The following is a 27,927-nucleotide window of genomic DNA, read 5'->3' as shown; positions in this document are numbered from 1 at the left end:
TTGGGCATCTCGATCAACGAAAAGTCATCCTTATTGCCCTGCCAGTCTATTACTTTCATAGGCAAACTTAAACACTGTTCGGATGTCAGCTACCCTTACAGACCAAAGAGTTTCAGACATTCAAAGTCATGTCAGGATCATTCTAGCCAACAAGAAGGTACAGGCCAGAATGGTTCTAAAGTATTAGGTCTCATGGCTGCGGCCATTACTCTTCTTCCCCTGGCTCGCTTCTACATGCGCCTTCTTCAGTGGATGTTGTTCACTCAGTGGTCTTACCAACAACTTCCAATGCGTCACCACATTCTGGTGACACAGATTTGCAAAATCATCTTGCTTGGTGGATCACTTCTCCCCAGATTCACCAAGGCAGACACTTTGTACCCCCATCCCCGGTAGCCACTGTCACCACGGATGCCTCCCTGATCGGGGGCATTATCAGGACAGGATGGTTCATGGGACGTGGCAACCGTTCGAGTACCACCTGCACATAAATGTCCTAGAGATGAGAGCAGTGCTTTTAACGTTGCAAGCCCTCAACGACTCTCTTCCTGTAGGGACAATTGCAGTCCACACAGACAACATGTCTGTAGTTTGGTATATCAACAAACAGGGCGGAACCAAGTCCTACCCCTTGTGTCGAGAAGCGCTCAGAATGTGGCAATGGGCGATCTCCTCTCATCGGTTTCTGGTAGCAACGCACATCCCTGGGAAAATCAACATTTTAGCGGACAGATTGAGCAGAGCTATTCTCATGCCTCACAAGTGGTCTCTCAAGCAATCTATAGTGGAGGAGATTTTTCTGGAATGGGGTCGCCCATGTTGCGATCTTTTTGCTACTCCCCAAAACAGCAAATGCCCAGACTTCTTCTCTCTCTTCCCTCTGTCAGGCCATCCCCCCAGAGACGCTCTGACCCAGGATTCGCCCCAGGGACTTCTTTATGCTTTTCCTCCTTTTCCTCTAATCCCTCAGGTTATCCAGAAAGCTACCGTTTTGAGAGCCAAAATGATTCTCATTGCTCCTTATTGGCCTCGACAAATTTGGTTTCCGTTCCTCCATCGTCACCTTTTGGTGCAGCCATGGCATCTGGACCCAGTGCCAGATCTTCTGGTTCACCAATCCGGTCAGCTGCACCGGTCTATCCCTTCTCTCAACCTCTCAGCATGGTTGCTCCACTTCCTTCCTTAGCCAGGCTTCCTTTGATCTCTAACCCTGTTAGAGACATCATAGTAGCTTCTTTAAAATCCTCTACCAGGAGGATTTATACAAGCAAATGGAAACGTTTCTCTTATTGGGCTAAAGCCAAGAATATCGATCCCTTCACTGCCCCAGTTCAGGCAGTTTTGGACTTCTTAGCGGAGATTTTTCATGCAGGCTCCTCTTCTTCCACAGTTAGAGTTCAACTGGCTGCTATCTCGAACTTTCATGTCGGGATCGCAGATCACAATATCATGTCCCATAGGCTTTGTAAAGCCTTCTTGAAAGGAATTTTCCTGCTAAAGCCTCCAATCAGGAATCCTCCTCCTCAATGGGATCTAAATTTAGTGCTGACATCCTTGATTCTTCCCCTTCGAGCCAGCTGTTTCTTGCTCCTAAAATTTCTTTCTTGGAAAACATTATTCCTAGTAGCTATTACATCGGCCAGGAGGGTGTCTGAACTTCATGCTCTTTCGGTTCGACCCCCCTATTTGGTCTTTCACAAGGACAGAGTATCATTGAGAACTAATCCGACCTTTTTGCCTAAGGTCGCCTCAAAACTAATTTGAATCAATCCATTGATCTCCTGTATCTTTTCAAACCTATTCAAACAGACCGGAACAAAATTACATTATCTTGATGTCCACCGCCAACTCAGATATTATTTGGACAGAACTAAACAATTTAGGAAATCCGATCAACTCTTTGTTTCCTATGCGGATAACAGGAAAGGCCTTCCTGCCTCTAAAGTGACTTTATCTAGATGGCTTTCTTCTGTCATCTCTGAAATTTATCTGCTCAGGGGAAAACAGCTGTGCTCAAAACCTAAAGCACATTCAACTAGGAGCTTAGCTACTTCTACAGCCTTTCAAGCTAGACTTCCTTTAGACACTATTTGTGCAGCGCCACTTGGGCCACTCCTCATACTTTTGTTTCCCATTACAAATTGGACTTGGCCTCCAGGGACAGAGCCAGTTTTGGCTCTACAGTCCTCAAGAGTCTGTTCCGTTGAGCCACCCAGGATAGAGGTGCTAGGGGCGGTCCCATCAAGCAAGAATGAAGGCGAGATTGACAACTTAACATTAAGAAGTTATGTACCTACCATAACGTTCCATGTTAGTTGTCTTCTCTCGCCTTCTTTCTTGCGACCCTCCCTCCTTCCCCCAGGCCTGGACAGACCTTTCTACAAGAGATTGTTATGCTGAAGACCATTCAGAACTGGTCCTTCTTTCATCCTGTAGGCTTTCTTTCTTCCTTTGGGAAGTATTTATGCTTGGTGCTATTGCCCTTTGTCATCAAACAAGATCTGGGTACTTACCGCCTTGCATCATGGGATATGGGGCTGCCTCGAGCTGGTAAAAGTGACTCTCGAGCTTAGCAAGTTCCGAGTCGGAGCCGAGGATCAGCTCCGAACCCATCAAGCAAGAAAGAAGGCGAGAGAAGACAACTAACATGGAACGTTATGGTAGGTACATAACTTCTTATTTTCCACTGAAGAGTACAGTCACTGAACTAATCTGAATTTGGACTTGGACTTCTTCAGAAAATGTGTTAAGCACATTCTGTTATTCTGTCAGCTAATGCAAGTGAAGGGCAGCAGCAATTAAATCGTGCCCAGTTTGAAACCTTTTTCCTCTCATTATGTTCGGATTTGCTCTTGATTCTTGAACAAGTGATTGAAGGAAGTCAGTGCTGCACTGCTGTAAATACCAAAATACAATTTTCGGAGTAGACCTCTCAACTGTCCCTGATTTTAACTCAAATTTTAGCTCCGTCCGTCTTAATCCCTCCTAAAACTGATGACTTTTGGAGAAGCAGTGGCAGTGATGGAGAACATTGGACCATGATCAAGTCGTGTTCAAGAACGAAGATGCCAGTATTGCCTGAATCACTACCAGCAACAATACACCACTTACCAACATGGGAAATCGATGCTCCACACCTATGGTCACCCCCTCGTTAGTCAGGTCTGACCATAAGCTAATCACCCTTAACACATCCACATCCCATCCCCACCCCCCAGTAAGGAAACCTCCATAAAAACTCCTCCAAAGCCAACTTCATGCTACTCAAGTCAGAAGTGACAAACTTCATGACACCCATGCAGATGGGAACTGAAAGTTCAACTGCTGAATCCTACACTAAGGCACTGTACGAGCACATCCACTCATGCATGAATCGTGCCATCCCAAATATAACCAAGATGCTCTCATCCAAAAATAGGAAGCCAATCTGGTGGTCCCCTGCCATAAACAAACTTTACAACAAAAGGAAGAAACTGTTGCAGAAAAGAGGAAAATCCCAGGATGCAAAAAAACTCCATTACCAGACTCAGTAAGAAACTGAGATCCCTCATAAAATCCTCCAAAGCTAGTTATGAAAATAAAATTGCCAAAGATTCCAAAGACAACCACAAGGCATTCTATAACTATGTCAAGAATCTAAATGGCAAAGCTCACATCTGCTCTGAGCTAAAATAGAATGGCATTAAATATACTGATCCCAAGGATATTGCCAATATCCTGGCAGATCGATTCAGTGCCAACTTCGCCCCCCTCTTACCCCCTAAATGGCCCATCTCAATACCAGAAGATTGCCAAATTCCGGTAATAACGGCCACACAGGTAAAAAACGCACTCTCCAAAGTTAAGAATACAGCATCCATGGTACCAGATGACATCCCAGGCTGTGTACTACATGAACTACAATATGAACTAGCACCTCACCTAAGTGTCATGTTTAATCATAGCCTCACCTCAGGTTTCGTGCCCACTGAGTGGCACAGAGCTAGTTATCCCACTCCACAAGGGGGAATCCACCTTGGATTCCGGAAACTACCATCCCATCAGTCTGACAAACCTTATCTGCACGGCCATGGAGCGTATTATCATGTAACTTATACACAAAGACATTGGCAACCTTCAAACACTGGGCCCCACCCAGTTTGGGTTCGTGAAGGGCCGATCTTGTCTCCTGAACCTAACTGACTTCCTCGAATCAGTCTCCAGAGCCATGGACAAGGGTAAAGTGGTCCACACAGCCTATCCAGACCTTGCCAAGGCCTTTGACACCATCCCCCACTCTGGAATCATAGATAAACTTACTAAGCTGGGCATTAAGCCCTACGTCACCCAATGGGTTGCTAACTGGCTTACTGATAGAACCCACACAGTAAAAGTAGCCAGCTCCAGACAAGTGACAAGTGGAGTACCTCAGGTTTCAGTCCTGGGACCGCTCTTGTTTGGCATCTACTTCTCTGAAGTACAGGCCAACACTAAGGGACTCTGGCTAACAAAGTTTGCAGATGACTGCAAACTGGGAGCCATTTTTGAATCCCCAAATTATGTGGATACTCTACAAAAGGGCCTTACAGAAACAGATGCTTGGTGCCAGAACCATGGGCTCAAGCTCAATGCCAAGAAATGTATAGTTATCCCCATTGGGAAAAAAACATGTACCCATGAAGGTGGCAGTACACTAAACACCGAAAGTGTGATAAGAGACTTAGGGACACAGGTGGACGGTGGTCTCACCTTCGATAACCACATCGCCACAACAGTCAGGAAATCCTTCTATGTGGCACACCTCATCACGAAGGGCTTTTCATCCAGAAAAAAGGAGGTCATTGTCCCACTGTACTCATCCCTCATTAGACCCATTATAGAATACAACACCCCATTTGGTATGTACCTCTCAAGACATCTGCAACAACTGGAAAGGCCGCAGAAATACCTCACTAAAAGAATCACAGGCCTAAAGCAGATGCCCTATACTGACCGCCTTAAAAAACTCCAGCTATACTCTGTCACATATCGTCTACTCAGGGGTGATCTCTGCTTAACATACAAGGCCATGTCAAACCCAGAGCTGTTGGACATGCTACACTTAAAGAAATCCCAATCCCTCAAAGCCACATGCTCCAGGGATCTAAACCTTGACATCACAATAAACAAAACATGCTGGAGGGATAGGTTCCTGACCCAGAGACTCACCAGACTCTGGAATAGATTGCCCATACATATCAAGCAGAGTGCCTCTTTGGCCCTCTTCAAAAGGAACCTTGACAATTGGATGGGAGAAAGGAAATTCACCCCAGGGATGACATCAGTCGCCCTGCTAGACAGGGGTCCAGGGAAGTAAATAGTGTGGGAAGAAATAGCCAGGGAATTGTTATGGCTAGGCTTGTATAGGCTGTAGGGCTCATAGCCTAGTACCAACCTATGAACCTATGAACTTGTAAAGATGAACGTTAAGAAGTTTTTAACGCTAATGTCTGCCATTACAAAGTGACTGTAGTCCTTAATTACCAGAAAAAAATCAGGAGGGAGAGGGCGAAAATAGGATGCAAAATCATGGCTTTAAAAGTTAATAGAACAGGTTTTGCAATCAACGTATGTTTTCTGAACTGAGGAGTTCCAATACCTGCCATTGACTAATTAAAATTTTCAGTAGTTTACCTAAAAACAAACAAAAAAAAAAAACATTTTATGGTGGACAGGGCAACATGAAGGTCATTCTTTAAAAACCCACTTCCAAAGAAATGTCTATATTAGCATTTCAGTGAAGGATTGCTTAGCATCAGCTGGTGATTTTTTAACTTTTTTGGGGTTTTGTCTGACTTTTTATACCATGTGTGATAAGGTATAGTTTGTTACAGCTACAGTGAGCAGCTCTCAAATTCCTCTAATACCGTAACATTCCAAGCAATACGCAAACACACTACTACATACCAGTGTTCTCCATTATCACCGAAAAATTACAAGAATTAGAGTTACAGACTTCTTTTCCTTCAGAAAATGTATATTAATTCATATTCTCTTATCATGTCATGGTCTCTGGTTAATAGTACTAATATTATAAAAGCATCCCTGATTATTTCTGGATTTGTCCGGGATTCTGATGAGATTTGTCCCTGACTGGTTGAGAGCTATGTTGAGGAAAACACAGAAACTATACTTGAAAAATAAATAAGCAAGACCTGCCTTCAAGTGGTCTACTCTACAGTGATATGCTCTGAGCTAGTGCAAAATAGCACAAAATATACTGAACCCACTGATATTGCCAACATCCTGGCAGATCAATTCAATGCAAACTTCACCCCCCCTCTCACCCCCAAAAGGGCCCACAACAATACTGGAAAAGTGTAGTGTCCCGGAAATAACAGACGCACAGGTGAAAACAGCCCTTTCAAAAGCCAAAAGCACATCGTCAATGGGGCCAGATGGTGTCCCAGGCTGCATCTTGCACGAACTACAGAACAAACTAACCCCCCCCCACCCACCTAAACACGCTGTTCAACCTCAGCCTCTCCACAGGCTACGTGCCCATAGAATGGCGCACAGCAACAGTTATTCTGCTATACAAAGGAGGGGCCACAACTGACCCTGGTAACTATCGCCCCATAAGCCTGACTAGCCTGGTCTGCAGGGTTATGGAGCACATCATCATGGAACTCATTAACAAAGATATTGGGAACCTCCAAACACTTGATCTGACCCAGTTCAGCTTTGTTAAGGGCAGATCATGCCTACTAAACTTGGCTGACTTCTTTGAGATAGTCACCAAGGCCACAGATGAGGGGAAGGTAGTTCACACAGCCTACCTTGACCACGCCAAGGCTTTTGACACCATTCCCCACTCTGGAATTATAGAAAAACTCTCCAGCCTGAACATAAACCCCAACGTCACAAGATGGGTTGCCAACTGGCTTACAGACAGAACTCACACGGTAAGAATAGCGGGCTCCAGGTTCGACTCTAAACCAGTCACAAGTGGTATCCCACAAGGCTCGGTCCTGGGACTCCTACTGTTCGGCATATACTTCTCAGAAGTACAGGCAAACACAGGAGGACTATGGCTAACCAAGTTCACAGATGACAGCAAACTGGGAACCATAATTGACTCTCTGCCTGACACGTTCATTCTTCAAAAGGGCCTTACTGAGATGGACACCTAATGTCAAAGTCATGGTCTCAAGCTAAATGCCAAAAAATGCATAGTCATCCCGTTTGGGAAAAAGAAAACACCCATGAATTACCACATAGGTGGCAGCCCTCTTAATACGGAAGAGGTAATAAGAGATCTGGGGACCCAGGTAGATAGTAATCTCTCCTTTGACAATCATAGTGCCAAAGTAGTTAGGAAATCCTTCTGTGTAGCCCATCTAATTACTAGTGGGTTCGCATCTAGAAATAAAGAGGTCATAGTGCCCCTCTACTCGTCACTCATTAGACCCATCATAGAGTACAATGCCCCATTTGGGATGTACCTCACAAGACACTTCTAACAGCTGGAAAGACCGCAAAAGTACCTCACCAAGAGGATTACTGGCCTCAAACATATGTCCTATGCAGCCCAGCTGGAAAAACTCCAGCTGTACTCAGTCGCATATTGCTTACTCAGAGGTGATCTCTGCCTGACTTAAAAAGCCATGTTCAACTCAGAATTGATGGACATGCTCCACCTAAAGAAATCCTAGTCACTGCGAGCCACTCGCTCTAGCGAGCTAAACCTCGCCACAACAATAAATAGAACATGCTGGAGGGATAGATTCCTGTCACAGAGACTCCCTATGCTTTGGAACAAAATTCCTAATTACATTAGGCAGCGCCCCTCACTAACACTCTTCAAGAGAAACCATGACGAGTGGATGGGTAACAGAAAATATACCCCTGGGATCACTTCATTGGCTCTTCTTGACAGAGGCTCAGCTAATTAATCAATGGGGTGGCGAAAGCTGACTCACTTTGGCTAGGCTTATAAATGCCCCAGGGCAGATAGTCTAGTACCTACCTATGATCAGTGTACTACTACTATCCCGGTAAACAAACTGGCGATAAAGAACACTGGAGTGAGCATAACTCGTGTTCGTTTTCACAGATGCGAGTTACGTTCAGTCCAGTGCTCTCCATTACTGCCAATTTAAGCACCACACAACCATTAAAAGTACCTCCCAAGTACACCCGATTACGAGGGACGTACCTCATTTGGGGTATTAAAAGATCATGTTCATCAAAGTTATACATTGAAAGAGTCTGTTATAAGTTGCGTGTTAGGAATTTTTAACTGATATCCGAGGTAAATAGAAATGAATCGTATCAGCGCATTAAAAAAAAATTATAAGTAAAACCGGTGATACTTGAAGTGTATTAACCCACCAGATGCGCAGTAGCAAGCTCTGCCTGACACATTGCAATGTAATTAATATTCAGCATCTGTGCTGAAAGCAACCCAATGTTTTACTGTAGACATTCACTATCAAAAAAGAAATGTTTTACTAGGGGCATAAATCTAACATGCCTGTTGTAAAACTACCATATTTTAACCATCCTAAGACCTACCTGGTTCAAGTTGTTAGTAAACCTTTGTACTTTAAGAAGTCGACTGTAATATCTGACCATAGTCAGTTAGTAGACCCAGTTACTTAAGCAACCAATTGTCTCCAACACCCACTGTACACAACCTTTTAAATAAGCTTTAGATGTTGTAGCTCTGGTGTATCACACCGTGCATGCGTTATTCAAATTCTAATTGAGAAACACATGCAAAGTAGCCGTAGATAACTTGTGGGAATCCCCCCCCCCCCTAAAAAAATCGTACGCTGGGACTTCGGACCATCTACTATCTTTGTATCCTTCAACTGGTCACTAATTCGTGAAAAGTATGGAAACTGTTTAATCGTACTAAATGGGAAAGGGAAGCCCCTAACGCTATGTGCTCAATTTCCTACTTAATGCGCAGCAGGCAAAATTCCTTACGATACATACATTTCTGCATTATCTATTTTCACTCTTACTGCACTTCCGCTCACAGTCGCTTCTTAGCCATTTGTTTCTTACTCAAATACAATATATAGATTACAGTCACAAAACAACACTCTAGTTGCAAGGTCCAGCACTACCGATGACACATACGTTAATACCTCCAAAAATTCAACAATTTCGGAGTATTACATTCACAACATGGAAGCACTTCCTCGTTGTGTTACATCATAACCCAGTAGGCTCCCAACACTCATTTTCAAGCTTAAGCCTTCTATTACTGCTCAATGGTGTGCAGTGCGGTCCCTTTAAGCAAACCCAGCATGCACTTCGATGCTAAATCCATCATGGCTTCCTGGTTAACTGTTTGGAGTTTTTATTTTGTGTGGATTACTGAATTTATTTCGAATTGTTCTGGTAATATAGGCCGTCGGGTGAGTTGGCTTTGAAAACATAGTATAGTTCTAGAGAACATGTATATTTTATTTCATAAATGAATGTAAGACTTGAACTTTTTTATTTAATTTTGAATGACTGTCTTGAATTGCTGTCCTGAGTGTTTTCATTTTCTATATCACTATTTTCTACTCATTAACTGTTACCAAATATAAAGGTGTGATGATGATTTCTCTTTTTAAATGTAATTGACGAGTTGGGTATGAAATAGCCCCTATATATTATGTAGTGTGTCCTGTAGGTAATAAACAGAGGTTTATACTAGGCTATCTGCCCTAAGGCATTTATAAGCCTAGCCCAAAGTTATGTGGCTTACGCCACCCCTTATGTTAGAAATAATGTGCCCATTAGTTTGTTGTGCCTCTGTCCAGCAGTGACACAGAGATGATTCCCCGGGTAAACCTACAATCTCCCATCCACCAGTCAAGATTTCTCTTGAACAGAGCCAGCGAGGTGCTCTGCCTCACATGGACCGGGATTTTATTCCACAGCATGGGGAGTCTCTGGGTGATAAATCTATCCCTCCAGCACGTCCTATTTATATCCGTGCTAAGGTTTAAGTCACTTGCTCTAGTGGTTCTGGTGGATTTGGATTTTTTGAGGTGGAGCATGTCCATTAATTCCGGGTTGGTCATGGCCTTGTATGTCAGGCACAGGTCACCTCTGAGCAGACGGTATGCAACTGAATAGAGTTGGAGTTTCTTCAGTCTGGCAGTATATGACAGGTTTTGGAGTCCTTTTATCCTTTTGGTGAGGAACTTTTGGGGTCTCTCCAATTGCTGCAGGTGTCGGGTGAGATACATCCCGAATGGGGCATTGTACTCGATCATTGGTCTGATAAGTGAAGAGTACAGGGGAACAATGACCTCACTTGATCTTCATGATTAGATGGGCAATGTAGAAGGTCTTTCGAACCACTTTAGCAACGTGAGTGTCAAACGAGAGGCCACTGTCAACCTGGGTACCCAGGTCCCTGATAACCTCTTCTGTGCTTAGTGGGTTGCCACCTATATGGTAGCTTGGGGTTACCTTGTTTTTCCTGAAGGGTATGACTATACACTTTTTTGCGTTTAACTTCAGGCCATGGCTCTGGCACCAGCTATCAGTTTCCGTGAGACCCCTCTGAAGGATGTCTGTGTCCATTGTACTATCCACTATGGCACCCAGTTTGCAGTCATCCGCAAACTTTGTCAGCCATAGTCCTCCTATGTTTGCCGGTACTTCTGAGAAGTAGATGCCGAACAATAGGGGGCCAAGGACTGAGCCCTGTGGGACACCACTTGTAACTGGCTTGTAGTCTGACATGGCTCCAGCAACTCTAACCCTGTGGGTTCTGTCCTTTAGCCAGTTTGCAACCCATCTTGTGACATATGGGTTTACATTTAAGCTGGTAAGTTTCTCTGTGATACCCGAGTGGGGTATTGTGTCGAAAGCTTTTGCAAGGTCAAGGTAGGATGTATGGACTGCCTTTCCCTCATCAATGGCCTTGGTAACTGTTTCGAAGAAGTCGACCAAGTTCAAAAGGCAAGATCTGCCCTTGACAAAGCCAAACTGTGTTGGGTCCAAGGTCTGCAAGTCCCCTATGTCCTTGTTTATGAGTTCCATTATGATCCTCTCCATAGCTTTGCAGACCAGGCTTGTTAAGCTTATGGGGCGGTAATTACCAGGGTCCGTAGAGGCACAGCCTTTGTGGAGTGGGACCACAGTTGCCGTACGCCACTCCTTGGGCACATATCCTGTGGTAAGGCTAAGATTAAACAGCTGCCTTATGTGCGGGTTTAGTTCTTCATTGAGTTCATGTAGCACACAGCCGGGGACACCATCCGGTCCCGTTCATGCTGTGTTTTTAGCTTTAGAGAGAGCAGCTTTCACCTGCGCATTTGAGATGTCTGGGAGGCTACACTCTGTTGGGATAGTTATCTCTCCTTTTGGGGGGGAGAGGGGAGTGAAGTTTGCGCTGAACGTGTCTGCCAGTATGTTGCTAATGTCTGTGGGTTCAGTGATTTTTGCATAATTTTGGACTAATTCTGAGCATATCTGGGAGTTTCCACCCAGGTTTCTGACATAGCTGAAGAAGGCCTTATGATTGTCTTTTGAATCTATGGCAATTTTTTTCTCAAAGTTGACCTTGGATGATTTTATGAGGGATCATAGTTTCTTGCTAGTACTGATCAAAGATGCCTTCCCTTTTTGGGATTTTGCTCTATCATGTAATAGCTTTCTCCTCTTATTGTAAAGTTTGTTTATGGCTGGGGTCCACCAGACTGGACGTTTGCCCTTGGTGGAAAGAGTCTTGGTTTTATTTGGGATTGCCTGATCCATGCAGTCCTGAAGGTGTTCATAGAAGGCATTTGTAAGGGCTTCCGCAGCTTGGGTTGTGGTTTCCATTGGCTCGGGGGCCTTGAAGGATACCACACCTGTCTTGAGTAGTGTGAAGTTTGCTTTAGAGAAGTTCTTCACTGTGGTCTTGTTTGTTTGGGGTGGGGGGATGTGGATTTCTAGTGAGATTAGTTTATGATCTGATCTCACCAAAGAGGGATATACTTCCGGTGTGGAGCATTTTGTCCCCATGTTTGTGATGATGAGATCTAGTATATTTTCTCCTCTTGTGGGGACTGTGACTAGTTGTTCCATGGCATTTGAATTTATGAACTCCAGGAACCTTTGGGCTAGAAAGTTGGGGCTTGAGTAATGTTCCCAGTCTATATTCGGGTAGTTGAAGTCACCCAATATGATGGTGTTTGGTGATACATTTATACCCTCCAGTGTCTTCAGGAAGGCTGTGTGGGTTTCCTGAGTTTGAGAGGGTGGCCTGTAGCATGCTACAAATTGTAGAGCAGTTTTGCCTATGTTTAGCTTCAAGCTATTTAGAGGCGAAGAGTCACCCATACCTCTCAACTTCTTTGCCCAAGAATTCCAGGCAAAGTAAAAAATAACATAAAGACTAATAGTCAAATATAGCTTTTTAATACTGTATTATTCTCGTTCACTTAAAAAGATACTAGAACATCAGGTTTCGCGTCAATATGCGTTTTCTGAATTAAAAAGAAGTACGAAATTCTAATGGTTAGCATTATTGACTGGCTATTGTCCTCAATGATTTACTATGAGGGCCAGGGCAAAATCAAAACGATTCTGCAAAAATGTGGGACACTTGAGAGGTATGTGTGTGATACAAAAGTAATCAAGCAGAAGAGTATAAAATATACAGTAACAGAACATTTACAGAAAGATGATCAATAACAGTTTGGTTTATAATGAAGAAGACTGTGCCCTTTTAGTGTTTTACCATAACTGTCAAAAATGGTGTGACTACAGTGTAATTGTTAACTGCTGCATCATTTTAGCAGGTTGATCTAGCTGTTACCTGCCAAAATAAAAATATATATATATTTAATACAACCTGATGTAATTTAGACACATCATAACAAAAAAAGCATAAACATTAATTCCCCTGTGAGTGGATCTGAGTCCCTTCTTTAACCCCACCATTTTTCTTGTTTAAAGTAAATTGAAATGGAATTCAGAATTTGGATTGCTAACCCTGCTGCCAAATATTATCTATGTAAAATAATGTTGGCCCATGAAGTACAGAAAAAAAAATGTGGTTACAGAGAAACAAGCAACTGTGTTTACATAACCATGTCACTGATTCTGGACCAGTATGTACTCCAGATCCATTAATTTCCATGCACGATTCTGAACCATCACTTATGCTGATTCTTTTGTTCTCCACACTGCCCAGATTTTTTGAACTAAAAATAACTGAGTTGAAAGTGTATTGTCTTTAACAAACTGCCCAAGTAACATTTGCAAGCCAATTACACTGTATTCACTTTTACTGTATGAAAGGTTTCATCTGTTTCCATACAGTTTTTCTACATGCGCTCCTGTTTAATTGTCTAGCATGTGTATGCAGCTGTCATTACTTTCTGTTGTGTATATGTACACATGTTAATTATTTTGTAATTTTAATACTTTGTGTTTTGTCTGTGGCTCAGGTTGTGGTTGAACTGAGACTCTGAACCAGTTCACTTAAGTTAACACATAAAATAAATTGATTCACATTAAAGAAGAAATCGTAATAGCTGCTTGTGATCAAATGTGGCCCTGCTGTTATTAGGGAAGCAAGTATAATCTAAACATACAAATTAGTCTAGCATTATTAAAATAAGAGCAAATTACATTCTGTACAGAAATCAAGAAGCACAGCATATTTATGTATGTAGGTTGTAAATTCAAACAGACTGCAGAGAGGAAACTCCTGAGCATATCTAAACAATCCTACCTTGGTTTGTGATTTATTGATTTTTACTGTTAAAAAGTGTGACTGTGTCGTGTGTGACGTAAAGGAATTAACAGCTTTTGTCTGGCTTACATAACTTTTAAATTGCTTGTGTGATTTTTTTTGTCATATAAGTTGATTTAAGTTTTCTTTGAATTCTGTGGTTACTGATTTTGATTATTCTTTTATTTTACAACATTATTTTTTGAAGCTGAATATGAATTCCTTAAATGAATATGCAATCACTGATTTGCTAATGCACAAATATCTAGTATATTGTAATAAATGCTATGCATATTTAAAGGTAGCAGCTGATAACACTGGTGATCAGTGTTCCTCTTGTCAGAAGTTGGATGATTTGCTTACCATTGTTAGAAGTAAATCTAGACTTGATGGTGACTGCAATTGGCACAGCTTGGAGAACTGTTGTTTCATATATTAACAAATGGATTGGTGAGGATAGATAGGTAAAGAGCAGACAGAACACATTTAGGAAATAATGCATCTATTGTCTGCAAAGATCATTCAACTCCTATGAAACAAGACGATGCCCCTGACAACTCTGGAATTCTGGATGCAAGTAGTCAGCAATCCGAGGATCTGGTTTGTTAAGAAGGAAACAAAAAAGAAAGGAAGACGTTCACAACCAAGGAAGAAAAAGAAACTGATTAATGTATGTAAAGTAAAGAGAATACATACTAAAAAGGGCACTGCTTTGTTAGTATCAGCCTTCAGTCTACAGAAAAAGGCATCATTTTTCCAAAAGAGAAGGTAGAAAAAAAGAGGCAAGGGGCAGGAAAAAAGGAAGAAATCAAAACTGAACATGGAAGGATTGAAGAACATTATGGTAAGAAAAAAGAAAGACCTTGACTATATGGCTCAAGCTGTGGATTTACAATGCCAGCTGGATGAGAATTTAATACACAGTGAAAACAGTGTGATTAATAGGACTAATGGTGATGAGCTAATGTTTGTAACAATTCATAGAGCAGATATTACTGTATTAGAAGTTGAAGATTCTTCAGAGTTGGGCAGCAAAGATATTCTTGTAATTGGAGATTCAATTATTAGAAGAACTGATACTTATATTTGTAGAGAAGATAATGAACATTGAATAGTGTTACGCTTGCCAGGAGCAAAAATAGATGTGAGATAAGCCTTGGAATGCTTTAATGTAAGCAAGTATAGATCTGTTTTTATTCATGTTGGTACAAATGATCTCATCCTAAAGGATTCTTTGCCAGTTGGGAACTGACAACCCTCTTAGATAGTATAGCTTGCACTGGTGTTAGAACGTATTTTTCATAAATTGCCTATAGAAAAAATAGTCACCGTGAATGAAAAAATCTTTTGGGTAAATACCTACATGAAAAAATGTCCTGTTTTAAAAATAGAAATGTGTAGAGCATCAAAGCCTAGTTTTGGGCACACGTATTCAAACAGATGATGTGCATTTGGCAGGATCAGGGAAGTGTAAGAAAACACAAGATAATTTCTTTATAGGAAATTGCCCCCGAAGTTCTCCTTGCTACATTACTGGTTCCACCGGTTAAAAACTAGAATAAAGATATTGTCTGATCTGTTATCTGGAAGCACAGTATCTCGGAATGAGCACCAGGTCTTAGCAACCCCCCCCCCCAAAAAAAAATATTATTATTTTTTGTTATCCACCAAAGAACTCTGTGTAGAAAAATATGTCCTTGGTTAAGCTTTCAGTCAAATTATCTTCTAAGCGAATTCACCAAAGAAAATGTCCAATTATCTTCAAAAAACTACTTTATTTTGCCAACTTATTTTCTTGGTAGATGTGCGCATTTATTAACAATCAAGTTGAAACACTCATTTCTACAAACATTTTTCAATTAACAGTTTTAACAGCTGCATTACAAAGATCTCTTTTTATTGGTTAGATGGATTTGGGCCTGGAATGTCATTGGAAAACTTAGTTGTTCATGATTGGTTAAATCCCAAATCCTCTCCAATCAAAGAGGGGGGTGTGGTGTTGCCTTCATGTGAGAATAGACAATTAGAAAAATTAACAAAATGCTGGCTTTTAATCCCCTTCCCTCATTAAGAACCTATGCTAAAAACCAAGAACCAATGCAGTAACCACCAGGAAAAAAACACTGCCTTGGAACAGTAACACATTTTACTTAGCGCTTTTGTCAGCATATAACAAATTACTTCACCTATGCTAAAAACATGGCTGCCTTTCCTAGTGCTTGAAAAAAAAAACACACCGTCTTTCCTGTTGTAAAAAAATATGCTCTTGGTTTTCCCTGATAAGTCAATTTTTCGCCAAAAACAAAAGGTGGTGCCAATGTGATAAAGTAGCATAAACAAAAAAATCAGATTTGCCACCAATGGGGGGAAAGGATGCCTCCAAATCTGAATGGCAACGAGACCAAAAGCACTCCGTGGTTTAGAGCTACATTATAGAAAACAGAGTAATCTAAGATTAATAAGAATGGGGCTAATAGTGGTGCCAAAGTGGCCCCTATGTCAAGCTTCAAGCAAAAAAGAGAGAGTTGGGGTCTGTTCAAACCACCCAAGAGAAAGGCATCACCAAAGTTTTCAGTCTCCGATACACAGTTAATGCATCTAATGCTTCAATATCTTCATTGGGTATTTGCATTAAATTGGAGGGTATGGGAAACGGTAAGGGATCTAAGTGTGGGGTGGGGGATGGGGGAAAGCATGGTCATGGTGCCTTCAGGTCCTACAGCGTTGAGAGCATTAAAATGCTTAGATGGGTAGGGTTTGTCAGCAATGGCCAAAATCACCAACTAGACCCTGCAAATCGTGCATTATATCCGTTGGGACAACAACAAAATGGGGACCTTAAAATCAGAAGCTGGGGGCTTATCTATACAACTTGTATGCTCTGTAGAATACTGCCTAATCCCAGTGCATATGGTTATGGATCTCTCTGGTTTTAACCACAAAGTAATTGTCTCCTATCTAAAGCTACGTATACTAAAACCTGGACTTGGTGTCTCTCATTTCCGGATTGGGGTAGGATTGGTGGATTAGTTGACATCCTAGCCTATGGAATTATGGGGGGGTGGCTATAGCGTAATTATCAGTTACTGTGCTGGTCTTCCAGTTATTAAACTGAAAACATTTCTTGAATGTAATTCCCAATGTCACAGTGAATACCCCAATCCAGTCAAATTAAGAATCATTTAAATAAATATTTAAAACATTTAGAAAATACATTTAAGTTTAAGCTATGAGTGGACTCTGATGTATAATGACCCAAAGGTGCCATGGCCATACTTCCCCAACCCACATTTAGATCCCTTACGGTTTCCCATACCCTCCGATTTAATATAAATATGTAATGAAGCTATGTATTGAAACATTGGATGCATTGATTGAATTTTGAGTGTATCAGGGACAGAAACATTTGGTGACTCCTTTCTCGGCTGTTTTGAACAGACCCCAACTCTCTCTTTTTTTCCTTTTTCTTTATTCTTGTGTTTTTTTAAGCAGCCATGCGACTTGCACATTGGGCACTTCCATGCCGCTGCTTAAAGCTTGACCTAGGGGCTGCTTTGGCACCACCGTTGGCCCCTTTCTTATTAATCTTGTATAACTCTGTTTTCTATAATGTAGCTCTAAGCCACGGAGCACTTTTGGGTTTGTTGCCATTCAGATTTGGAGACTCCCTTTTTTCCCCATTGGTGGCAAATCTGATTATTTTGTTTATTTATGCTACTTTATCCCGTTGGCACCATTTTTTGTTTTTGGCAGACAGATATTAAGGAAAACCAGGAGCGTATTTTCCACTAGGCAAAGGTGGTGTGTGTGTGTGTTTTTCCCCCAAGCACTAGGAAAGGCAGCCATGTTTTTAGCATAGGTTTTTAATGAAAGAAGGGGATTAAAAGCCAGCATTTTGTTATTAATTTTTTCTTAATTTTTCTATTCTCACATGAAGGTAACACCACACCCCCTCTTTTGATTGGTTAAATCCTCCCCAATCACATTCCAGGCCCAAATCCATCTAACCAATAAAAAGAGATATTTCTAAAGCAGGTGTTAAAACAGTTACTTGAAAAATGTTTGTATAAATACAAGTGTTTCAACTTGATTGTTAATAAATGCGCTCGCCTACCAAGAAAGTAAGTTGGCAAAATAAAGTAGTTTTTTGGAAGATAATGACTTTGACATTTCCTTTGGTGAATTCTCTTAGAAGATAATTTGATTGAAAGCTTAACCAAGGATGTATTTTTACACTGAGTTCTTTGGTGGATAACAAAATACATTGTTTTTTTTGGGATTGCTAAGACTTGGTGCTCATTCCAAGCTACTGTGTTTCTAGATAACAGATCACACAATATCTTTATTCAAGATTAGGGAAGAGAATTTTTGCAGCAGATATTCTGCAATATTCGAACACTAGGCAGGATTTTTGCCAGGTCGAAAATTTAACAGTTCACAAATAATTTGATACATCTCTAATGGTTGTTAATTCTAGGAGCATTAATAATAAAGGTTTTTTTTTTATTGGAAAATGTGCTACGTTCCCACAAGGCTGATGTTATTGTTTGTGAAACATAAACCAGTTATGTCAGGGTATGAATGTTTTTACTGTGTAAATATTTTTACTGTAACATTCTAAAAAAATCAGGTAGAGGTGTGATATGGATTAAAGATAGTTATGAGATCTGTGATTATTACATGTTCCATGATAACATCAATACTATAGACTATGTTAACTGTGACAATAAAGACAACCCTGGAACATATAGCAGTTGTTGGAGTGTAAAGACCACCAAAGTCAAGTACAGAGGGTCTATATTATATCATCGAACGCTTAAAAAAAAGCAAACGCTGATTGATTGACCTAATTTAAGCGAAAGCTTACAATCTCGAACTGTCAGATCAGCATTTTTTTTCCAGGGAAAAAAATCGCTGATCCAAAACACACACACACACAACACAAGCACACCAAACGGAAATCCACACACATACACCCAAAATCTGATACCTAACCCTACACTAAACTATGCACACACCACTAACTACCCACTTACCTTAACCCAAACCCTAAGGTCCGTCACTATCGCACACTCACCTCACTCGCTCCCTAACCCTAACTCACTTAAATCCGCCCTAACCCTCCTATCCACTCAATCGCACACACACTTAACCCAAGCCCTAACCCTAACTCACCTAAATCACCCTAACACTCACATCCACACAATTGCACACTTACCTGAATCCGACCAGTAACTTTCCACCATAACACTGAAAATACTGAAGCAACAGAAACGGACAACCGAATTATTTCCCTAGGAAAAAATTCGAGTTTCTGCTGCTTCGATATTTTGCAGTTTCGCGAAAATAAGTTTGATCAATCAGCGTTCGCTTTTTTAAGCGTTCGAGGATGTAATATAGACCCAGTGCAGATGACCTAGAGGAATTCATACATTTCTTCCATGACACACAGGAGGGAAGAATAATATTAGCTGGGGACTTAAATTTACCAGAAATAGACTGGAATAATATTGATTCAGCAGTTGCTTCAGATTTAAAAAAAAAAAAAAAAAAAAAAAAACTACCAGGAGACGCAACATACTAGACACGGTTTATGTTCCTAAAGAAATTACTTTTAGTTCAAATCAAGTTCACCACCATTGATGTGCAGTGATCATGGAGTTATAAAGGTTAATTTGTTGCTAAATAATTCTACCAAACTGAAATCTAAACCAATGCACAGAAGGTTAATTACAGATTATATGGAAGCACTATGTAAAACTAACTGGAGTGAGGTGTTCCGTGGAAAAACTGCAGATGGAATGCGGAAAGTTTTGAAAGAGAAACTGAGTGCAAAAAAATAAAAAAAAATGTTTAACATCAGGATCTAGGTATATAAGATCAGGGAGATATATTTCCATAAGAACAAGATATCTGATTACGTCGAGAGCCAAAAAATATAAGAAATGGAAGAGATGTCGAACTGCAACTTTAACAAGCTGGACAAACAGATTAAGCATAGTCCGAGGTAAAATCAAGAACATTTTGAAGAAAATTTATAAAAAGATATTAAGCACAATAAGAAACCTTTTATAGATGCATAAGATGTGGAAGGAGTAAAGACATACAAATTGATAAACTGTGTGCAGATTCTAAAAAATTATTCTCAGACGCAACAGATTATAGATATATTTACGAAATCTAATTCAAAACAGTTTGGCTCTACAAAAGTGGTGATAAGTTGTCCTAGTGACACCCAGGTAACCTCTGGTACTGGAATCGAATTAGATTATATTGAAAGTCCAAACAAGGCACAGGGAGGAGACTGAATTAGTAACAATGACTTGAGCACTTCAGCAACTTGCATCTACTATATAAATATGTGGAGATTCCTCAAGATTGGAATTGTGGCTTATTAAACCAGTCTTTAAGGGAAAGGGGAGTAGGAGAAACCCAGGGTCATATAGACCCTTAAGTCTACTGTCATGTTGTAGAAAAATAACGGAGAAGGTAATACTGGATGTTATTGAATTGGATAGGTTGGGACTTGAAACTATTACATGATGTTCTATAACAGTGTAATAGTTATGAATGAAAAATTGTGACGTAATTTATATAGGTTTAATTTCAGCATTTGATGGGGTCATACACACAACACTGAATAGTAAATTAGAACAACTAGGTATTGATGTACTCTTGATAAGAGTGATAGCTGCATGGCTTACAAATAGGACATGGCAAGTATCGTACAGTAACTGGACAACTGAAATCCTTTGTTACAGTCAGGGTGTCCCACAGGGCTCGACATGGCAAGTATCATACAGTAACTGGACAACTGAAATCCTTTGTTACAGTCAGGGTGTCCAACAGGGCTCTGTCCTAAGTCCTTACTTGTTTAGATTGTATCTTTCAGACCTAACTTTTTCATCAGAGGTGTTCTACAGTCTATATGCAGATGACTTGACATTGGGTAAACTGATTACGTTTGTTGCAGTTAAGGCATGTCTGCAAAATAACTTGACTAAACTGACCATTTGGACACAGGAGAATAATGTGCCATAAATTGAAAGGTGAATATTTAATACAGCACACAGTGAGTGAAACTGTAGACTCATTTAAGGACGCAGGTATATGGGTAGCGCCAACTGAGTTTTTCTAATCATATCAGCCAATTGGTTAATAATAGTTATAGAACTATAGATTGTATAAAAAAGATTTATAAAGTCTAGGAAACCAAAAACGATGAAGTCATTGTTTGTTAGTTACGTTAGACCCAAACTTGAGTGGAATAACAATATGGAAACCGAATAAGAAAACAAGCATGAGTAAACTGGAAAGAGTACAGCGGAAATGTAACAAGGGCATATATTGATGTGACAATTTAAGTTATGAAAGACTGAAATATTTGAACTTGTACAGTGTCTCTTACAGATATCTAAGAGATCTTATTCAGGTATATAGGGCATTTAGAGATCACTAACATTTCCAGAGGTAGCTATCAAAATGTACTACAGAATCATCAGACAACCTTTATAGAAGATTCTGTAGGAATGAGAAGTATACTAACTGGTTCTCTGACAAAGTAGCTGATGCATGGAACAGACTACCATATTTCATTAAAGCAAGTACTAGTTTAGATATTTTTAAGAACAGCCTGGACACTTACCATGGAAACAAGTGTTTTGGCATATTGGCAAGCTAGAAGGGCATCACTGCCCATGCTTGAAATATTTGTATGTATGCAATTCCATACGTAAAGTCTGACAACTTGATGAAACGCAGATGACGGGAGTCGATGTAAGCAAAGAAGACTTGGGTTGACACAAGGGAAGTCATATCAGGATTTAGAGAAGCAGTTTGGTTTGCATACCTAAATAGAAACTTTGTAAAAAGTCAGCAGCTTCCTAAAGAAGACCAGGGAAGCATTTGCCCAGAAATAACTTTGGTAGACCAACATATAGCTCTCCAAAAGTGAACTCTCTCTAAAGCAAAATTACAGGTAAACTACCCCTTAACTCAGTACTAGAGAGTTGCTTGTTGGAAAGAAGAAAACAAAAGGATGACCAGTACTGTGAATTAGTAACAACTTAAAAAAAAAATACATGGGTAGATGGCAATCCAGAATTAACAACTTTATTAAAACAGTTAAGTGCTTTCATCTTTTAAATACACAAGACTTCATTAGAAATAGGAACGTCAGCCTCATTCATTAAATTCAGTCTTGTTCGTCATTAGTCAGCTAAAAGTTAAAGACTGCTATTAGACTGAAAATCTTTAAGTAATACAGTATCTAATGCACACTGTAAATGTTATTAAAACTATAAAATGCAATTCCATTATCTCTAAGATTGCAATTTAGAGATGCATTTATATATGAGATAGATTTACATGCTGATTTAAAACAGGATGGAAGTTGGTGCTTAATGTTAACTGCCATGCCTGTACCAATATTGTAATTGTCCATATAGTTCCCACACCTTATAGCCTTCATTACAACTGCAGTAAACAAAAACTTATTGGAAAAGATTTCAACCCTGCATAAAACTAAAGCATTGCTTGTGATTCCCTGCTGGGTGAGAAAAATAAACCTATATATTTTGTCTGTGAGTGATATAGCTGCTTTCTGTTTTACCTGCTCCACTTTGTTTTCTGTTTAAAAAAAAGAAAAGAAAACTGTTTGGCCTGGTGTTTTTCTTCTGTGTGAGAAAGACCCTTAAATTATGTAGGCTTCACATTTCACGTTTTTTTTTCATTGGTTAAATTGTTTCTTGAGTGATACTTAAATACACAGTGCATTTCTGGGCCTTTGCCTCTCTGAAAATATTTTAAGCCTGTGTAAACTGAAAGCACTGCTGTTTTTTTCCCACTCACTCACCCTTGCCTTCGTTAATCTGCTTTTTAAACCTGATGATTTATAGTGTAACATGAGTTCAACAGCATTGTAGAAAGGGAGGAGCTTATTAATCTGTTGAATTATTCATTTGCCAGTTTGCCTGTCATTGTCTGTTGTACTGATTTGCTTTCTCTGAATTTATTATTTAGCTAGCTGATGGATAAAGTAGTGTATTTTTGTACTCTAACAAGCACTTGTTTTTACATCAAGAAGTCAGTGGATTTTCTGTGTAGTGCACTGGGAGGTAGCCTGATATGTTTAGGTTGGGTAAACACTTGAGATTTCTCATGTAGTTTTATTGGCTGGAGGGTTTATTAATCAGCTTATCTTGTTTTTAGTGCCTTTATAAATTCTGTACAATTCAGTGACTCTTGGCTGATTTGTACAAAGCAAAGTACTTTCATTGAATAATTACACTGTTGTATCCATAACTGTTAAAAGATATGGATACAACAATGTGTTTTGTGGTAGCATTTTGTATCTTAAGTTTTGCTTGTGGTAGCATTTCACTCTGGACAAGCCTTTACTGTGTTTTTACATTGAGGACCAGGATTATTCATCTAGTGGCAGTAGGTGTGTACCTGGTATGTCTGAGCTGGGAAGCACACAGAAGGGCTGCAAGCATTTTTTGCACTTCTCTTTATGTACTGTGACTGTACTTTAGCAGCTTTAAAAATGTACTTTCTGCTGCTCCTTTAAGTTGTTAATTGCACTGTAGTACATTGTATCTGTTAGTTGTAGGTAGTTTGTGTGTTCTTGTTACACTTGGACTCCAAACCAGCTATTCTACATTAAGAAGGTGTTTTTCTGCATCCTTGTGGTACAAGTGTATTGGTATAACCTGTCTGAGTTGGGGATTGCTGGTGGAAGGCTTATCATGTGCTCTCCTGATCGGTAGCTTGCAGAAAACTGCATTTGTGCAGCATTGCTCTTCACACAGCTGCAGTTAGCAGTACCCTGTATAGACGCAAAGGCCTAGAAGCTCTATTTTTTTGCTAAACGGCTATCCGTGAAATCCTAGTCTAATCTCAATTCAAACATCCAAAACAAACTTGGAACAAATGGTTCACTGAAAGCTGGAAGTACATAAAAGGATTGGATTTTAAATCTATGAGCAGTGATTTTAAGTTTTTAAAATAATTTTCCTTTAAGCACAATTCTGGTGCCTGTATTTCTAGTTTTCAGTAAGCCGTTTGTTCCAAGGTTGTCAGTGAAACTCTTCCAAGCTTTTCTGCTGCTGTAGGAGCAACTCAATTGTGCACTGAGCAGTGTTTCCCTATTGATCAACCTTAACCTACACAAAGTATAGGTCTCTCTTGTAGTCTTGGTGCTACCAGCACAGTCTTGTCAATTTAACCCATGCCCTTCCCTAATAAAACATACAGTAAAAGCTTGCTGTAATGCACAGGCAGTTTCCCATCATCTTTCTGGACAGCCTGGTAGACATGGGCATCCTGAGACAATGTAGCAATTCTCATGTATACTGACAACCACTTATTCCTCAAACAAACAAATACTGGTGAGAGATGTAATTACACTTAAATTGGAGGCAAGATACTCGCATAACAACAAATGGAATGCCAAACAGGTTGTCAGCATGCACACTTCTTGCACTAAATAAGTACTTGACGCATAAACCCACATATGTGGAGGTACTCAGTAATAACTTACCAAAAGATCAGAGGTCTCCCAAATGGAAACCACTTACACACGCAATGCAGCACATTATAACGCACACACCAGTGTCTTAACAAATAAGCCCTAAAGGCGTAACACCACAACACCTAATGTACTGGTCATAGGTGACTCCATTGTGAGGCACACCGATGTTCCCCTCACCAGGCTGGATATGGAGCAGGTTATGATTAATTACCTGTCCGGTGCCAGGATGTGTCAAGTCACTCAAGCACCGAAGTCCCTCATCCACAAGTACCGGTATGACTCATCATAGTCCATGTGGGAGTAAATGACTTTGAGATGTACATCTCTGGACTATATGAAGACAGTCATGACTGAGCTCTCAGATTATGTGTCACAGGCAGGTATAAGTCTAGCCTTAAGCAGCATTCTACCTTCTCCAAGGATGATGCCACAATATAGACTAAAAATGATTGACTTTTACAATTGGTTTAGCTTCTGGTGTCAGTCCAAGGGGATTCAGTGTCTGCCAGCCTAGGAAGACAGTCGATAGGCCACTCTGCTTTGCCAGAGGTGGTCTGCATCCATCTCCTCTAGGCTTTCGGATAGTGGCGAATGCATTAGCCACCCCTATTTTGCCTTTTTCAGGCAGTGTCAAAATAACTAACCTCTGAACATAACAAAATCCTGCCTAGATAAACTCAAGGTACTGCTGCTTAATGCTAGGAGTCTAAATAAAAAATATGTACTCCTTGGAAGTACTCCTCATTTTGGAAGATGCTGACATCTGTGCAGTCACAGCAACATGGTTCAAAGATGCAGAAAGCACCCTGGCCATGCAGGGCTGCAATGCCTTTATACATTCGGACCACAATCTGAGCATGAAAGAACCAAAGGAGGAGGTGTGTCCATCTTCATTAAGGATAAGTACATCTCTAGACTGATCCATCAGTATGACTTTCTTGATCTCCTCCATGTCCAGTTAAGTATAGGCAAAGCCCCCTACCCCATCATAGCTAGCTATAGGTCCCCCACCATGAAACAGGAAAAGCATACCTGGACTTACTAGAGTCACTTGCCATACAGCCCAACATCTTACACATGGGTGATTTTATTCTACCATTGACTGGGAAACATATATGACCACTTGCATGCTGGCTCAGAGGTTCTTAGACTTTGTAAATGCTCTGGAACAGCTAGTCAGCACACCCACAAGAGGTTGAAATGTCCTGGACACAGTACTCACTAACATGAGAGCGTATTGCACCCCCCCCCCACACACACACACACATGTGGTGTCCTCCCTGGTAAGATCGGACCAAAAATCAGTCTCCTTCGATATAATTATAAGACCAGGTACCCTATCAAGCTCAAAAACATTTAAGAATTTTTCAAAGACAAATTACCTCCTGTTAACTGGTGGTATGAGATGTTTCAGAGCACCCTTGAATGCAGGTAACACATACTTCTATATACAGTTGTACACCAATGTCCTGTATAACCACTTAAGCAATTGTATAGGATAGGCTGTACCTGACTGTATTAAAACCAGGTGTTGCCAAAAAACAAGCCACCCTGGTGGTCCCAGAGTGCAAACGGGCTATACAACAAGAGAAAGAAACTAATGTCCAAGATTAAGAGTGAACTAGCTCAGCAGAGGAAGAAATTCCTCTCTAGCTTAATTAAACAAATTGGAGAATTAAACAAATTGGAGATCTTGTCAAGTCTTCCAAACCTAATTATGAAACAAAAATAGCCTCCCTAGCTAAGGATAATTACAAGGCATTCTTTAAGTACGTCTGAAATCTAAAAGGGAATACCCATCTATGCACTGAACTGGTTGTGGATGGCACCACCCATACTCAATCTGAGGTAATAGCCAACCCGCTAGCTGACAGATCTGGAGCAAACTTCACCCCACTGTCCTCTCCAGGCATCCCCTAAAGTATACCTTCCACCATTCCTTAGTAGCTGACAGATCTGGAGCAAACTTCACCCCACTGTCCTCTCCAGGCATCCCCTAAAGTATACCTTCCACCATTCCTTAGTCTGTTATCTCAAGACAGCATGTTATCTCAGAACTCTCCATGTCCAAAAGTACAGCATCAGTGGGACCATGTAACATCCCAGGTTGCCTTTTAAACAACTTAAAACATGACATAGCAGACCCACTTTGGATCCCTGTTTAACTGCAGCCTGCAAATGGGCTATGTTCTAGTGGAGTGGAGGATAGCAACAGTAATCCTCTGCACAAAGGGAGACCATCGGGGACTATCAAATGACACTGGGAATTACAGGCCCATAAGCTTGACTAGCTTCACCTGCAAGCCCATGGAAAGCATCATTATGGACCTTATTAACAAGGACATAGGTAATCTACAAACTCTGGACCCAACCCATTTAGAATTCACTAAAGGTAGATGATGCCTTTTAAACATGGTTATCTTCTTCAAGAAAGTCAACCAAGCCCTGGACGAGGGAAAGACAGTGCATACTCCCTTTCTTGACTTAGCCAAGGCACACAGTGTGGCACAGTGCCCACTCAGGCGTTCTAGACAAACTCTCCCATTTGGGAATTAACCCCTACATTACCAGATGGGTAGCCGACTTGCTCATCAACCGCACATACACTGTCAAAGTGGGTGACTTCACTTCTAGCAAAAGAGTGGTCACCAGTGGTGTACTGCAGGGTTCTGTGCTGAGCCCCTTACTGTTCAGAATTTATTTCTCAGAAGTTCAGACAAACTTGGATGGCCTGTGGCTGACCAAGTTTGCTTATGATTGCAAATTGGGAGCAATCGTCGGGTCCCCCCAACAATGTTAATATCTGCAGACAGGGTTAGTGCAGACAAATGATTGGTGCCAAAGCCACTGATAAAAGCTGAATGCAAAAAAATGCATCATTACTCCCTTTGGGAAAGCTGATATCCTTGCTAATTACATTATAGACATCACCCCCTTAAGTGTAGACCCAGCAGTACATGTACAGGGTACTCGGGTTAATAGCAGTCTGAACGTTTGACCACCACGTATCTATAGTGGTACGGAAATCCTTCACTGTGACATGCCTTACAAGTAAAGACATCAAATGTAGACCCAAATATGTTATTATTCTATTATACTCTGCTCTCATCAGACCAGTAATTGAGTACAATGCTCCCTTTTGCTTGTACCTCACCAGACACTTGCAACAACTGGAGAGACAACAGTGGTTTCTCACCAAGAAATTACAGGGTACGTAAAGCAAGTGTTACATGGAAAGACTGAAAACCCTGTCACTATATTCTGCCCCCTGCAGGTTACTAAGGTGTGACCTGTGCCTGGCTTACATGGCAGTCTGTGACCCTGCCTTGATGGAAATGCTACACATTCCTAAATAAAACTGCACGAGGGTCACTTGCTCCAAGAATCTTAACCTAGCCTCTGACATGAACAGGTCACGTTGGAGAGATCGATATATATATCCCAGAGACTTGTCACCTCTATGGAACAAGCTCCCAGTTCATGTGAAACAGAGCCCCTCCCTGACCCTCTTCAGATGCAACCTATGTCAATGGATGGATGACCGCAGATTCACTCCTGGGGTGGTGCCTATGTTGTTCCTGGATAGAGAAAGTCTGCATTAACTGCCATAGTCGCTTACCTCTGTGAACTTCATTCACCTAACCACTGACAACTGGGGCAACTTGGATAAATATGGCTAGGCTTGTAAGGGCTC

General features: G+C 40.8%; 1 protein-coding gene across 2 annotated transcripts in view; it reads left to right on the top strand.

Annotated features, from left to right (window-relative positions):
* Positions 1-9,248: 9,248 nt before the first annotated feature.
* Positions 9,249-27,927, top strand: part of EMC10 (ER membrane protein complex subunit 10) — a 1,014,047-nt gene continuing 995,368 nt past the window's right edge. Inside the window, exon 1 of one of the 2 annotated variants that reach the window (XM_044059487.1) lies at positions 9,249-9,389. In XM_044059487.1, the coding sequence (XP_043915422.1) occupies positions 9,279-9,389 (111 nt within the window). In that variant the 5' untranslated portion in view covers positions 9,249-9,278. The remainder of the gene's footprint in view (positions 9,390-27,927) is intronic. The other variant, XM_044059486.1, reaches the window with a different exon arrangement.

This window comes from Protopterus annectens, chromosome 17.part0 (assembly GCF_019279795.1).
Source record: "Protopterus annectens isolate FY-2018-M chromosome 17.part0, PAN1.0, whole genome shotgun sequence".
Lineage (NCBI taxonomy): Eukaryota > Metazoa > Chordata > Ceratodontiformes > Protopteridae > Protopterus > Protopterus annectens.
The sequence above is the reverse complement of the archived record's forward strand: the minus strand, read 5'-3'. Positions and strand labels throughout refer to the sequence as shown.